This window comes from Schistocerca americana, chromosome 10 (assembly GCF_021461395.2).
Source record: "Schistocerca americana isolate TAMUIC-IGC-003095 chromosome 10, iqSchAmer2.1, whole genome shotgun sequence".
NCBI classification, from domain to species: domain Eukaryota; kingdom Metazoa; phylum Arthropoda; class Insecta; order Orthoptera; family Acrididae; genus Schistocerca; species Schistocerca americana.
This window is the reverse complement of record NC_060128.1, coordinates 98836607-98852818: the sequence shown is the minus strand read 5'-3', so window position 1 is coordinate 98852818 and position 16212 is coordinate 98836607. Positions and strand designations below refer to the sequence as shown.

Here is a 16212-nt window from a genome sequence, read left to right as displayed (position 1 = left end):
GTCGATACCGTTGGGCCTTCATGGCCTGTTCAGGCGGAGTTTAGTTTTAAGTAGCAGCGAAGAGAAGTGTGGCTAATATGATACCCAACGGCATTGCACTGTTGGGTCGAGATGCAAGTGTCTGACGTTGCCTTCTGTGTGTTCCTCTCTTTATTTGTGTTCACTCACTGTCCAGTCCTCATGTGACACTGGTACCGGCAGTTCTTCACCCCGACGTACAGGTGTTGTAGCAAATCCCAAATTGTGATATTGCACAGGCTTGCTCGTTTCAGATGTGACTCCATCAATCAGACAACAATGACAGTACATTTGTATGGTCCCAATCAGACAACAATGACAGTACATTTGTATGGTCCGTTGTCCTGCTCCAAATCTTGGGCACAGCGAGGGGAATCTGAAGTGACCATTTTAACCGCCCTGAGACGAGTATAGTACATTATGAACTACATATACTGGCTTGACAAAGTCATGAAAAACCTCCCCCATATTGTGCTGGACCTCTTTTCGCCCGGCGTAGTGCAGCAGCCCGATGTGGTGTGGACTTAACAGGTAGTTCGAAGTCCCCTACAGAAATACTGAGCCATGCTGTCTCTATAGCTGTCCATAACTGCAAAACTGTTGCCGGTACAGGATTTTGTGCACGAGCCGACTTTCCGATTATGTCACATAAATGTTCGCTTGATGTCGGATGATCTGGGGGTCCCAATCATTCGCTCGAATTGTCCAGAATTCCATGTACTCGTGTGAGACAGCGTTATAAGCAGGTGACAGAATTTGAAAGATGCTGTGTGATTGGATTTGGCCAGCTTGTTGAACTGTGCAATATCCAGGTATGTGTGTTATTTGGATGTGATAGTGGGCGGATGTTGGACTGCATGCGAACGTGAGGGCAGCAAAACATGCACTTAAGGATCCAATTGACACATCTGACCACCACAGTAGAGAATCTCCATTTTGGCCGCCAGGAACGTCGTAACCCCATCACATCTGGAGATGCCATTTCTGAAAGACTCTTTATCATCTCGCACCATTGGGTGTAGTCTGGCAGCACCCTGAGTAGTGAATTACTGTCCCATAAGTGGACTGCTGCTAACACCTCCACACAGACGGCCAAGTTTGGAGTGTTTCCTTGTCTGGGAACCGAGGACGCTGACGAATGGCGTCGCATTGTGTTCAACGACGAATCACGGTTGTGCACTACCCTGGAGGATGATCGTCGGCGAGGAAAGATGTCCCGTTTGGAGCGGCCAAGCGATGTTGCTACTGATGTCATGCTATGCAGAGCCATGGTTTATGATTAGGGTCCAGAGTTAGCAGGACTGAGGGAACTGTGAAGACACCACAGTGCCTCAGGACATACTGCATTGTCACGTGTATCGTTGATCCATTTTTCAACAGGACAATGCTCATCCATACATGGCACGTGGATCCACGAACCGCCAGTGTGATGTTGAGGTATTCCTGTGGCCAGAAAGATTGCCAGATATGTTCCCAATGGAACACAGGTGGGATTGGCTCGGACGTCGACTCTGTCTCATTGGCAGTACCCACAGTATCGATGACCAGTTGCAATACTGTGGGCCAGCGTATCTGAAAAGAGGATATGGCGACTTTATCACTCCCTTGCCAACTGAACCACTGCTTGCATCCAGGACAGAGGGGGTGTGCAACCGATAATTGGGCTCGTACTGCCAAGTTCTTTGTAAATGTGGCTCTTGTTTGTTATCACAGCAATAACATCACATTCCATCTCAACATGTGAAGTTTCATTTCGTTTCCTCCTCTCCTTCTGGGTGCTTTACTTTTCTGTTTCTGTCAGGCCATGTGTACACGAGCTTAGAATATGGATATTCTGTTGTGAAGTACATAAAACAGCCAATTTGTGGCAGTTTCACCTATCCATTAACCTTCTCAACTAAGTAAATATACACACAAATATCTACGAGGGCTATCCACAAAGTACATTACGTTTTGGAATTAAAAATAAATGAAGTATTGGATTTTTTTTATTATATACAGATGAAAGCCACACTTAAATACTACTTTTCTACGTAGTTGCCCTTTAAATTAAGGCACTTATCGTAGCGATGGACGAGCTTGGAAATTCCTTCGTCGTAAAATTCGGCCGCCTGCGCCTTCAACCACGTGGTTACCTCTTCTTGAAGCTGTGCGTCGTCATCAAAACGCTGCATAGCCAACCACTTCTTCATTGGTGGCAATAAGTGGAAGTCGCTCGGTGCCAGGTGGGGACTGTACGGCGGATGAGGAAACAAGTCCCACTTAAAAGATTCGAGAACTTCACGGGTGGCATTTGCCGTGTGGGCCCGGGTGTTGTTGTGAATCAGCAAGATCTTTGAGCCCAACTTTCCCCTGCGCTTGTTTTGTATTGCTCTTCTGAGGTTGTGCAGAGTTTAGCAATACCTTTGAGAGTTTATTGTAGTGCCTCTTTCCAGGAAATCCACAAAAATCACACCTTTTCTTTCCCATCTTTCTCCATCACCTTCCTTGCCGACATTGTCTGCATGCATTTCTTGGGTTTTTGGGGGGAATTTGTGTGCCCCCACTGCACTGACTGCAATTTTGTCTCACAGTTCACATGCTTAACCCATGTTTCGTCACCAGTAACGATGCGATCGAGTAATGAGTCGCCATCTTTCTCGTAAGCGTCCAAAAACGTTAACGCTGCAGCCATTCCCAGATTTTTGTGAATCTCTGTCAAGATTTTTGGTATCCATCTTGCACAAAACTTGTGGTAACCAAGCTTTTTCGGTAATGATTTCGTGCAACAAACTTCGTGAAATTTGTGGAAAACTCGTAGAGAGTTCCGTTATTGTGAAATTACGGTGTTCACAGACCGCGGTATCGACTTTTTCGACAAGTTCGGCAGTCACTATGCTGGGTCTTCCACTTCGCTCTTCGTCGTGAGCGTTAGATCGGCCATTTTTAAATTTTATGACCCATTGACGCACTCCAACTTCAGTGATTATGTTGTCCCCATACACTTCACAAAGCTGCCGATAGATTTCTATCGGTGTACAGTTTTTTGCAGTCAGAAACCTTGTTACAGCACGCACTTCACACTTCGCGGCATTTTCAATTAACGCTGACATTTCAAACTGTCACAGTAACTCAACGGAGTACAGCACGAACCTCTCACTAGCACGGCAGGATGCCGACTGAGCGGCGGAATGCCATGACACCAAGATCGCCGCGCTAGCCCCGCCCCTAACGGACACAAACGAAAACGTAATGTACTTTGTGGATAGCCCTCGTATACTACCACAGCCAGGAACAAAAACGCAAAACGTTTAAGGACTGTGTTGAATGGCAGCAGAATATGTGTGCACGCTGGTTGTAGTGTTCATGATTCATTTATAGAGCCATCGATGATCAGAGGGCACTCACACAGCAACTGTGCTGAGTTTAGAGCTGAACAGTGTTTGCAAAGTACAACCATGCCGAACCGACGAGTAGATACTCTCACTGAACTGTTTCAGTTATCTGAACCTGGCCGCACTGTAGACCAGTAGGGAACTGGATGGATATATCAACGGACTACTACACGTGTTTGACACGCTTCATCGATGTCGTATCTCTGCTTTCCGCAATTGTCTGTGGGTTTCCATGTACCTGCGTAATACATTCGCAGGTCAAGATGGACGCATTGTGTGAACTGCGGTTCCTGGCCAGACATCACCCAGAGACGAAATCCAGGCTCACGTTGCCCCTGCTGTGTCAATTAGGACCATTGGGGAAGGTCTGCTTGCGTCAGGATTAAGAACCCATGAGAATCTGGCCGGGCTAACAGTGGCACCACAGTACCACCAGTCATGACTCATGTGATGTTCATCAAAGAATTGACTGGAGAGCTGAATACCATCTGTTGTCTTCAGTGGTGAGAGCAGGACTGTATGCAAGTGATGGCGCAGATCTGGTGAGCTGCCTATTCCGGACTGTATTCGCCCAATGCACACAGTTCCCATCCTAGGCTTCATGGTTGGGGAGGGAAGAGGGTATAAGTTTCTACTGGTTGGGTTGGTTGGGGAAGGGGACCCATTGGATTAGGGAAGGATGGGGAAGGAAGTTGGCCATACCCTTTCGAAGGAACCATCCTGGCGTTTGACTGAAGCAATTTTTTGGGAAATCACGGAAAACCTAATTCATGGTGGCCGGACGCGGACTTGGACTGTCGTCCTCCCGAATGTGAGTCCAGTGTGCGATCCACTGCGCCACCTCGCTCGGTTTCTACCTGCGCTCCCATGTGGTGCCTCTGCAGGGTAAAGTGCCCACTACAGTTCACACAATGTTATCCCTGTGCTACTGCCATTTCTTCGACAGGACGGTAATGTGCTTTTTCCAGCACGACAATGCACGTACACGTACGGCTGCTGCAATGAAACGTGCTCTTCATGGTGTACCACAACTGCCCCGGCCAGTAGGAACACCACATCTCTCGCCAACTAAACATGAACGGAACATGATGAAGCGTGAAATGGCTGGTTGTGTAGAGCCTGAAAGAACCATTGCTGAATGGCAACAAAAGGCGCAAGATTCATGGCACAACCTATCGCAGAAGGCCATTCAGCATCTTTATGATCGACTCCGTGCGAGAAAAACGCCTGTGTTTCCGCCATATACGGGTACGAATGTGTAATGATGTGACCGTTCGGGCACCCTTTCGTGTGACATGTGTTTCGTTTGGTCCGATTCATTATCATATATTCCTACAGTGACGACCTGCATCACTTGTCAGTAAAACGACCTTGTCCTTGAGGTGCTACAGTTGATCCGCCTGTGTTGTTGTTGTTGTTGTGGTCTTCAGTCCTGAGACTGGTTTGATGCAGCTCTCCATGCTACTCTATCCTGAGCAAGCTTCTTCATCTCCCAGTACCTACTGCAACTCAAATCCTTCTGAATCTGCTTAGTGTATTCATCTCTTGGTCTCCCTCTACGATTTTTGCCCTTCACGCTGCCCTCCAATACTAAATTGGTGATCCCTTGATGCCTCAAAACATGTCCTACCAACCGATCCCTTCTTCTGGTCAAGTTGTGCCACAAACTTCTCTTCTCTCCAATCCGATTCAATGCTTCCTCATTAGTTATGTGATCTACCCATCTAATTTTCAGCATTCTTCTGTAGCACCACATTTCGAAAGTTTCTATTCTCTTCTTGTCTAAACTATTTATCGTCCACGTTTCAATTCCATACATGCCTACACTCCATACAAATACTTTCAGAAACGACTTCCTGACATTTAAATCTATACTCGATGTTAACAAATTTCTCTTCTTCAGAAACGCTTTCCTTGCCATTGCCATATTGCCATTCTACATTTTATATCCTCTCTACTTTGACCATCATCAGTTATTTTTCTCCCTAATCTAAATCCCTCAGCATCACCCGACTTAATTCGACTACATTCCATTATCCTCGTTCATCATATATCCTCCTTTCAAGACACTGTTCATTCCGTTCAACTGCTCTTCCAAATCCTCTGCTGTCTCTGACAGAATTACAATGTCATCGGCGTACCTTAAAGTTTTTATTTCATCTCCATGGATTTTTATACCTATTCCGACCTTTTCTTTTGTTTCCTTTATTGCTTGCTCAATATACAGATTGAATAACATCGGGGACAGGCTACAGCCCTGTCTCACTCCCTTCCCAACCACTGCTTCCCTTTCATACCCCTCGACTCTTATAACTGCCATCTGGTTTCTGTACAAATTGTAAATAGCCTTTCGCTCCCTGTATTTTACCCCTGCCACCTTCAGAATTTGAAAGAGAATATTCCAATCAACACTGTCAAAAGATTTCTCTAAGTCTACAAATGCTAGAAACGTAGATTTGCCTTTCCTTAATCTTTCTTCTAAGATAAGTCGTAGGGTCAGTATTGCCTCACGTGTTCCAACATTTCTACGGAATACAAAGTGATATTCCCCGAGGTCGGCTTCTATCAGTTTTTCCATTCGTCTGTAAAGAATTCGCGTTAGTATTTTGCAGCTGTGACTTATTAAACTGATAGTTCGGCCTGTGTATAAAATAGAAAAATATGCAGTATATCATCTCATGCCCAGTGGGGAGCACATACAACATACAGTTTATCCGCCTGTTAAAAAATAGAAAAATATGCAGTATATCATCTCATGCCCAATGGGGAGCACATACTACAACTAGCAGTGTGTGGCGTGTACTAGATTCAACTTTACTGAGACTACACACTAATCTTGAGTATTTTTAGTTTCTAATTATAATACTGCCCTTGCTGAAAAAAAAAACAGACACAGATTCTCATTCCCAGAATAAGATGCAAGATAACTAGTTTCTCACTTGCTTTTCTGCTGTCAAAACACGTCTGTGCATTGCACGAATGAAAAATGCATGTATGTAATTCTGCTCCTGAAGATTATGGTGTTATCAGCAGAATCACTTAGTGATGTCCGAAATATGCGACTCACACAGAAAGATGCTTGATTTATATCCTTTAGTATCGGATATCTTTACAATGAAACACTTGCCACAGTAATGCTGTTTGGCAATTAGTTAACACGTTACGAGCAAACTATTTTCTGTGTTGGCCTGGTATCACATGACTTGTCGAGAATAGTTCATAAGGGGAGGTACTCACTACACGTCGGCAGCGTGCTGAAAATTCTTGAGAAAAAAACTGCTTGCAGCTAACGCAACTAGTTGTATGACGTAAGGACGTAGGGTATACATCTGCTAAGTAACTGCTGTCATGTAATGGGCTAACACCTGCTTACCGTGTGTTCCAGACTGGAAGCTGGACTCTGCCTGTACGGGTCCGACCTGGATGAGACGACGACGCCTGTGGAAGCTGGACTCTCATGGCTGATTGGTGAGTGAATTCTGGATATGGGATTACCCAATGGAACCGCTACAGCCGGTGCAAATGAGAAAATTCTCTTCACGCTCTCGTTATAGTTGTGAATAAAACGTGTAAAATACAACTTTAGTATCAGGAACGGAAAATTTCGAAATGCCACGGACGTATAGACGACGATCTTATGCACAAATTCTACTAGAGAGAGTCTACTGCTTTTCTTCGTGCTCGCCAAATTCTACCTTGACCAGCGAGGCCACCAAATCTCTCTCCAACTCAGAACTTTTCGAGCTACATGCGCAAGACCCTCATATGAGGATGAGACTTTCTTGATCTATCACGCCAATTGGACAGAATTTGGCACGGTATCTCTCAGGAGGACATCCAACAACTCTTATCAATCAGTGCCAAGCCGAGTAACTGTTTCTACAAGTGCCAGGAGGTGGACCAACAGTTTGTTTACGTCCTCAATTTCTGAAGCTCTTCCTCTTGAATAAATCATTCATTTTTTCTGAAACTGTAAGGAAAGGAAAATTGGAGGAACAAATATACACCGACAAATATGCCGGAGATCAATGACAGAGGAGAATACAGGAAAAGATTAGAATGTCACCAGTGGAGCTGACAGGAGAAACGGAAACTGAAGATCTCGGAAGAAGAGTGGAGAGAAGAAGAGAAAGAATGGAGAGGTTCTGGGAGAAGAAGAGGAAAATGCAGCCCACGAAGGGGCTACCCGTGGTCCTACAGAGGCCGTAACGCAAGAAGAAGAAGAGGAAACTGTAACAACTTGTTTTTCTGCACCTGTACATCACATCTGCCTGTTTCCGTCCCATTCGGATAGTTGCTTCGTGATTCGTCGGCTCTTTTTTTTTTTTGTTGCAGTGTATGTACAGGGTGACAAATGAAGGACTTATTTCAGTAGTGGTACAAGTCCATTTTTGTTCATATTGAGATAGAGAGTCATAAAGTTAAATGAGCGCTGAAAAATCTGCAGTTGAGATATCAGAAATATTCCAGGCTATGGCTTCTTGCTAGAGATGAACTTTTCTTTCTGTTTGTTTGGCTCATTAATTTCAGAAGCATTATAGACAGAAAAGTGGACGTAATGGACGTGTATCACTACTGAAATAAGCCCTTGAATTGTTGACCTATATGAAATAAAATCACCATAACTTCTGAACGATTTGCGTTAGGACTTTATAACTGCACAGTTGGCCGCGGGGCATTATCGTAATTAGTACGCCGTGTATGGTTTGGTTTAGCGACGAAGCCCATTTTCATTTAAGTCGGTTCGTCAAAAGCAAAACTGACGCGTTTAGGGGACTGAGAATCCGCATTTCGCGATCGAGAGGTCTCCTTATCCTCAATGGGTGACCTTGTGGTGCGCAGTCTCCAGTTACGGAATAATCAAGGCGATATTCCTTGATGGCACGATGGCTGCCGAACGCTTTGTGAAGGTTTGGGAAGATGATTTCATCCCCATTATCCAAAGTGACCATCTTTTTGAGAAGATGTGGCTCATGCAAGACGGAGCTCGACCCTATCGAAGCAGGAAAGCGCTTGGTGTCCCGGAGGAACACTTTTGGGACCGCATTCTGGCCTGTAGGGTACCCAGAGGTCACTGGCATGGGCCTGGATTGGCTGCCATATTCTCCGAATTTGAACACATATGACTCCGTTCTGTGGGGCTATATTACAGACAAGGTGTTCAGCAGTAACTCCAAAACCACTGCTGAGCTGAAAACAGCCATTCGGGACATCATGGACAGCATCAATGTTCCGAAACTTCAGAGGGCCATAGAGAATTTCGCTATACGTCTGCGTCACATCATCGCCAATGATGGCAGCCATATCGAACATGTCATCACCTAAATCCGAATATCTGTAGTGTTGTTCACCTGTTGAATAAAAGGTGTGCACGCAATAGTTTGTAACTAATTTAGGTTTTTTTGCATTTAGTTCAATAATTGGCAACCTGTACGTACAATAAACCTATATTTAGGACAGTCATAGACATTTATTGATAATGATACCGTTGTAGGATAATTAGAAAAGGTAACATTTACTGCAATGAACCACTATAAGGTGTAGAAAAATATCCGCTACCAGTCACAATAAAAGGTTATTTATTTGTCACACGACCGGTTTCGGGCTTGCGCCCATCCTCAGGTGTTTATACGTTCATGTACATGTTTATACTGCTGGAGATCGGTAGAGACGAAGCATCATTATTGTAGTTAGGCTGTGGTGACACTTAGTGACACACTTATTATCATTTTAACTGAAATATGGACGTGAAAATGATGATAAGTGTGTAACTAAGTGGCAAAACTGTCAGCACGGCGTAACTATAATAATGACGCTTCATCTCTATTGATATCCAGCAATATAAACATGTACATGAATGTATAAACACCTGAGGATGGGCGCAAGCCCGAAACCGGTCGTGTGACAAATAAATAAATAATCTTTTATTGTGAGTGAAAAAGACCAATAAAAAGGTGTTAGCATGCGGACGTAATGTGCTGTTCCAGTCTCTTCTGTACCTAAGGTCCATCACCGTTCCCTTTGGATCCCTACGTAATTCAGTGCTCTCCGATACACACGATCGAACAGCGGAGGAGTGGTACTCAAGCGTCAACTTTAGGTTACAATATCTCCGGATGTAATTAACATTTTACAATGCAACAAACGGCACAGATTACGTATTTGCTTATATGTTCAGATGTGCTAACAAAACTAACGTGGTTCCATTTAAGAAAACGTGGGTTTGTGTTAAAAACATACTTCCGTGCATTTTTGTATGGTTTGTATTAAACAATTGCACTAGCCCCTAGCCTCACGTTCGGTCTGTGGAATCGGTTGGTCAGTATTTGATGTGGTTTACGAAATATATCCAGCGGTAACGTTAGGTGACTCACCCTGTATATACATGTGTGTATGTTTCTATGGAGATGCCTAGTTTTCTGTAGATGTGTGCAGCAGCTGGGAGAGTGCGTTTTGTCCTTGCAGCTAAGAGACGGCGAGCTTCGGCGGACTTCCCCGGCGCCGGCGTGATCCTGGAGCAGCTGCGCTCTGGGCCCCCGAGGAGGCGCGTGGGGCTGCGTTGGGAGGCTGGACCGCCAGCGCGAGCGGGGGCGGCGGTGGTGGCCGCCCTCAGCGACGCCGCCCCGGCGCAGGTGGGCCGCGTCACCAGCGGCTGTCCGTCGCCCTCGCTGGGCGGCAGCGTCGCCCTCGCCTATGTGGACTCGCAGTACTCGAGGCCCGGCACCTCACTGGCTGTGCAGGTGCGCGGCCGCGACGTGCCCGTAGAGGTGTGCCGGCTGCCATTCGTGCCGCACCGCTTCTACAAGAAGGACCAGCAGTAGAGTGTACCCACAACCTGGAGTCTCAAACAGCTACGCTTTCTCGACACCAACCCTCAAGACATTTCTAGATCCATTGCTTCAGTCACCATCAGCCAACGAATCTCACAATCTTTGGATGTGCAATCAACCAATAACTGCTATGGTCAACACCAGGAACCCCCTCTGCTTGCCAGACGTCCCAGCCAGCTACGATGTCTTTCTGGTAGTGGGACTGAAGACATTTCAGTTCCCATCACCTCAGCCACCATCGATCAATCCCAGTGATTTGACAAGTAACACCTAAGCAGTCACCAGTAAATCCACTATTCAACAGCTGAACTCTCTTCTGGCTGCCTGGCGGCTCAAGCTCTTACATTCTGGCACCACAGCTGAAGACGTTTCTACATCCACCAGCTAAGTCATGATCAGCCAATGAATCCCTTAGTCTTTTAACAAGCAGCAACTCACTAATGATCGAGTAACTTCAGTGGTCAACACCAGGACGCTGCTCTGGCTGCCTGGTGTCCCGACCATCCAATACCTGGTGTGAAGACGTTTATGTATCCATCATGTCAGCTATCATCAGTCAGTAAACCTCTCAGTCGTTAGACAAGTAGCACTTCGGCAGTAACTAAATGCAGTGGTCAGCAGCTGAATGCTCTTCTGGCTGCCTGGCATCTCAAGCTGCTATATTCTGGCACCACAGCTGAAGACGTTTCTACATCCACCTGCTAAATCATCATCAGCCAATGTGTCGCTCACTGTTTTGACACACATCATATAAGCAGTCACCAGTGAATTCACTGTTCAACAGCTGAAATCTATTCTGGCTGCCTGGCATCTCAAGCTGCTATATTCTGGCACCACAGCTGAAGACGTTTCTATGTCCACCTGCTAAATCATCATCAGCCAATGTATCACTCACTGTTTTGACACACATCATCTAAGCAGTCACCAATGAATTCACTGTTTAACAGCTGAACTCTATTCTGGCTGCCTGGCATCTCAAGCTGCTGTATTCTGGCACCACAGCTGAAGACGTTTCAATGTCCACCTGCTAAATCATCATCAGCCAAAGTATCACTCACTGTTTTGACACACATCATCTAAGCAGTCTCCAGTAACTGCAACGGTCAACATTTGTATCAGCTTGGGGACCAATGTGTCTCAACCAGCTAGAACATCAGTTGCTTTCTGACTCCTAGACTGCTGGTGATCCTACATCCGTCAGCTCAGTCATCTTCAATTAATGAACCTTCCACTGCTTTGACAGGCATTGACTCAGCAATCACCAATAGCTACAGCTAACGATCTTTTCTGAAGCGTCACCTCAAGCATTAGTATTTGTTAAATGTATTGATGTTTTTTCAGTCAGTTTTATCTTAGCCATCAGCTTCTCGTAACTCTACATATTGGCCAAGTATGTAGTTTGATGAAACTTGGTGCTGAATTCTACCACTGGGGCTGACAATGTTTCTACAGCTCAATTCTGGCACCAGGGCTGAAGACATTCCTACATCCACCTGCTATGCCATCATCAGCCAATGAATTGCTCACTGTTTCGCCACACATCACCTTGGCAGTCTCCAGTAACTGCAATGATTAACATTTGGACCAGCTTCTGGACCAGTACATCTCAACCACCTACGATATCAGCTGTTTTATGACTCCTGAACTGATGGTGACTCTACATCCGCCAGCTCAGCCATCTTCAGTTAACGAATCTCCCATTGCTTTGTCAAGCATCACCTTACCAATTACCAGTAGCTACAGCTAATGATGTTTCCTGAAGCATCATTTCAAACATTGCTATTAGTTGAATGTATTGATGGTTTCTCAACGAGTTTTACCTTATTCACCAGCTTCTCGCAACCCTAGATATTGACCAGGTACATCTTTTGATGAAACTTGGTACTGAATTCTACCACTGCAGCTGACGATGCCTCTACACCTATCAGTTCGTCAATCCGAAGATGTTACTATAGCATTATCTCATGAAACATCAATGAAGTGGAGGAGCAATTCACTCATAATAATGCTTATATATATCAGATTTCACAGTGCAGGTATCATTGAAATGGAATTCAAACTGAGTTCTCACTTAGGGTGCTGTACCCATCTAATTGAGCTATTTCGATACCAGTACAAATCTTTCATCAAAAACTGTATGTCTCCCCAGCCTTTCTTGTTTCTTCGTTATTTAATATTTCAGTGTCGTCTTTAACTGCACTATTTCATACTTCAACTCTGTAACTAGTTCACAATATCTTTCTCTGGTTCCATGTCTTTTACTGATTTCCTTCTGTCCCTCGTTATTTGCTGTCCATATATCTGTGCTAATGTAATTACCCCTTCAGTATATGAAACAAAAGATACTTAAAAAGATAAGCATCAAGCTATATACACGTTCTAACTAGACACTTTTCACTTTTCTTATTGTCTTTTGCAGTGCAGATCTTCATCTGCTCATCATTGTAGTTTCTTCTAATCTGAGCTTTGGGCTGATTATTTTCCTTAAGTTGCACTTCCTGCGTAGCAGTTCTCCTACATCTTCTTCCATTTCTACCCGGGTGACATCACCATCATTGCAACCTTCATACTTCTACATTGCTATTACAACTCCATTTCTTTTCCACAACAGGTCTTCAATGGTAGGCGTAATATAAGCACCTGTCCTTTGCACCATTTTGTCTTTTTGTCTCTGTGCACTTATTATTACTACATTTCATTTTCTAACAGTGTTTCCTCTCTGTTGCTTTCGAAGTTGCATGTACAGTACAGTAGGTTTGAGTTAAAAGGTTGAGTTCTTGAGGTCCCTCCTCCGTTACTAATGCAACTGTCAGAATTTCGCTGCAATACCATTCCTTTCTCTGAAACCAAATACATCGTCTCATAAAATATTTTAAGCTTTTCCCTGTACTCCTTATTTCAGTCAGCGATTAACAAGCATGACACGCCTTAACGAAACCTGAAGTGCAAGCCCACACCTGGCAACAAACCTTTTGTACCTTTACATAAATATAGTGATTTCTCTCGAAATCTGTGTGATCAAATACTTCAAACAAAGATAGAGCTATTTTACATTATTCGCTGTTGCTCGCAGTGACAATTTTTTTCATAAGTTCACCTGGATTTTCTGCTGGTGACTTTGAATTATTGAAATTACAGAACTCTGCAATCACAACTATTCGTTTACAGTTTCAAAAGCACCGTACTTTCTGTGATGTCGTGTGACGATATTAGTCTGTGAATGTTGGAAGATGAAGGGAACCCTAATAAGTTGCGAAACACAATATTGAATGTGCTTGCCACAATTAGATATCACAGGTGGAAAGGTGCATCTGCAAGAATTTGCAGACGGTATCTCAAAACAGGACAATGTTAATGGGACAATCTGAAAACGATACGTCACGAAAAATGTGTGATGACTGATATTTACTCTGTGTTATTTACCAGAATTCTATTTTTTATATCATTGTAATTTTGCTCAAAAAGAAATAAAGGTATAAGCATAATAGAAGTCAAACACAACAGCAGTTTTGAGATTTTATATCCGTCGTTGTTACATTCAGTTCCACTTTCTCCTTTTCCTTCTTCACTTCCTTCATTTCCGGCTCGTTGTCTCCACCTTGACAACGTCGCCCCTCATTTCAACTCGTCACAGCATGGAGAGCTGCATCAAACCAGTCTCAGGACTGAAGACCACAACAACAACAACCTTTATCCTCAAAAATGGCTCTGAGCACTATGGGACTCAACTGCTGTGGTCATCAGTCCCCTAGAACTTAGAACTACTTAAACCTAACTAACCTAAAGACATCACACACATCCATGCCCGAGGCAGGATTCGAACCTGCGACCGTAGCAGTCGCACGGTTCCTGACTGCGCGCCTAGAACCGCGAGACCACCGCGGCCGGCAACCTTTATCCTCTTAGCCTCTATAAGCAATGCAGTGGGTGACGAACACTCGCCTTTCAGTTGCAACGCCAATGTTCATTAAAATCATTTTATTAAATGACGTAAGCAACCCAATGTAATTATTCTGCAAAAAGTGAAAAACGAGTTTTCTTAGAATAGTTAAATATTTAACAGACTGCACTGCAATGTAGTCTTGTTTTGAATTCCTCTTTGAGTGACATTTTGGCCGGAACACATGGAGGCGCCAAGCAATGTTGCCATGTCCCGTACACAACACACACGTGTCCTCACACTTCATTTCGCTCCCAGAAATGCACAAACTGTTCCATGTACTATGTTTAAGCAGGCAACGCTGTATTTAGGATGAGCTGAATTTCGTTTTCATTTTAGTTTTATTTGCGTATTGATCTTTAAGATGACACACGAAAAGTTTATGAAAATACATTTCCTGACAACTCTACCGAATTTTCAACATGCGGGAAACATTATTGTTATTGAATTTGCGTGAAGACTATGTACGTACTAAATCTTAAGAATACATCATAGTTTGTTCTGCACCAAACTAAAACGCTAGGTAATTTCAGTTAAACGCGACACATGATGCTGGTTTGGTTTCGCTACAGAAAACTCAGCACTAGCCTTGTACCTAAACGGCTGTTACATTTTCTGATCACATGTTCTACGTATTCGTAACATTACAAAACAAAATTTAGGCTGAAATTTCCTGGCGGATTAAAACTGTGTGCCGGACCGAAACTCGAACTCGGGACGTTTGCCTTTCGCGGGCAAGTGCTCTACCTGAGCTACCCAAGCACGACTCACGCCCCGTCCTCACAGCTTTACTTCTGCCAGTACCTCGTCTCCTACGTTCCAAACTTTGCAGAAGCTCCTCTGCGAACTTTGCAGAACTAGCACTCCTGAAAGAAAGGATATTGCGGGGACATGGCTTAGCCACAGCCTGGAGGATGTTTCCAGAATGAGATTTTCATTCTGCAGCGGAATGTGCGCTGATATGAAAGGCAAAGATCCCGAGTTCGAGTCTCGGTCCGACACACAGTTTTAATTTGCCACGAAGTTTCATATTAACGCACACTCCGCTGCAGAGCGAAAATCTCATTCTGGAAAATTTAGGCTGTTAATCTAGGTGGGGAAACTTACCGATCTGGGAAAAGTAATAGTTAATAGTGATTCAAAATACACTACACAAAATGCTGACAGTGAGAGGGATTTCGTTTGTGCGAGTAGGACTGAGTTCCTCAGATGAATTTTATTCAGGCGCACTGGCTGATAACGGCCCTGATATTAATAGTCAAAATTCACAAAAAAATAATTTTGCTATGCAGGTTCTTAAAATTCCTCGCACACCAAACCATCAGTTCAATCCAATCGTGAATGTTTTTCTGATGACAGTAGAAACACTCTTTAATAATGAAATTCGCCAACAGTGCTACAGTTGAGATGTTATTTTATTTTAACTTTTACTACCAGATTCGATATTCTATTAAGCCATCTTCAGGCTCCTGCATAATAAAGTGTATGTCAAGGTGCAGCACAGCACACTTTACAGAAAGTGACGGGTAATACACTGGTGGCTCGTAGGTATACATTCTGGATGTTCAAAAAAATTTTGAATTCAGATAAATATGAGAGTACGAAATTAATAGCATTTGCCGTATAACAATTACGCTTATCAACCAACACATTTACACAATTTCAGCTGCTGTATATATTAATAATAGTAATAATATTAACAGTAATAATAATAATAATAATATTACAGCAAGCATATTATTAAAGATCCCAATACCACTACAGATAAATGCAGACTTTGCAAACAACAAATAGAAACAGTAAATCACATCACAAGCGGATGTACAATACTAGCAAATACAGAATACCCCAGACGACAATGTAGCAAAAATAATACATCAACAGCTTGCCTTACAACATAAACTTATAAAACAACACGTTCCCACATACAAGTATGCACCACAAAGTGTACTGGAGAATGATGAATTCAAATTATACTGGAACAGAACCATTATAACAGATAAAACAACACCACATAACAAACCTGACATCATACTCACCAATAAAAAGA

General features: G+C 43.7%; 1 protein-coding gene across 1 annotated transcript in view; it reads left to right on the top strand.

Annotated features, from left to right (window-relative positions):
* The window catches only part of LOC124552463 (aminomethyltransferase, mitochondrial), a 174590-nt gene extending 163597 nt beyond the window's left edge, over positions 1 to 10993 (top strand). Inside the window, exons 5-6 of the mRNA XM_047126738.1 lie at positions 6778 to 6860; positions 9858 to 10993. Of these exons, the coding sequence (XP_046982694.1) occupies positions 6778 to 6860; positions 9858 to 10213 (439 nt within the window). The 3' untranslated portion in view covers positions 10214 to 10993. The remainder of the gene's footprint in view (positions 1 to 6777; positions 6861 to 9857) is intronic.
* The last annotated feature ends 5219 nt before the right edge of the window (positions 10994 to 16212 follow it).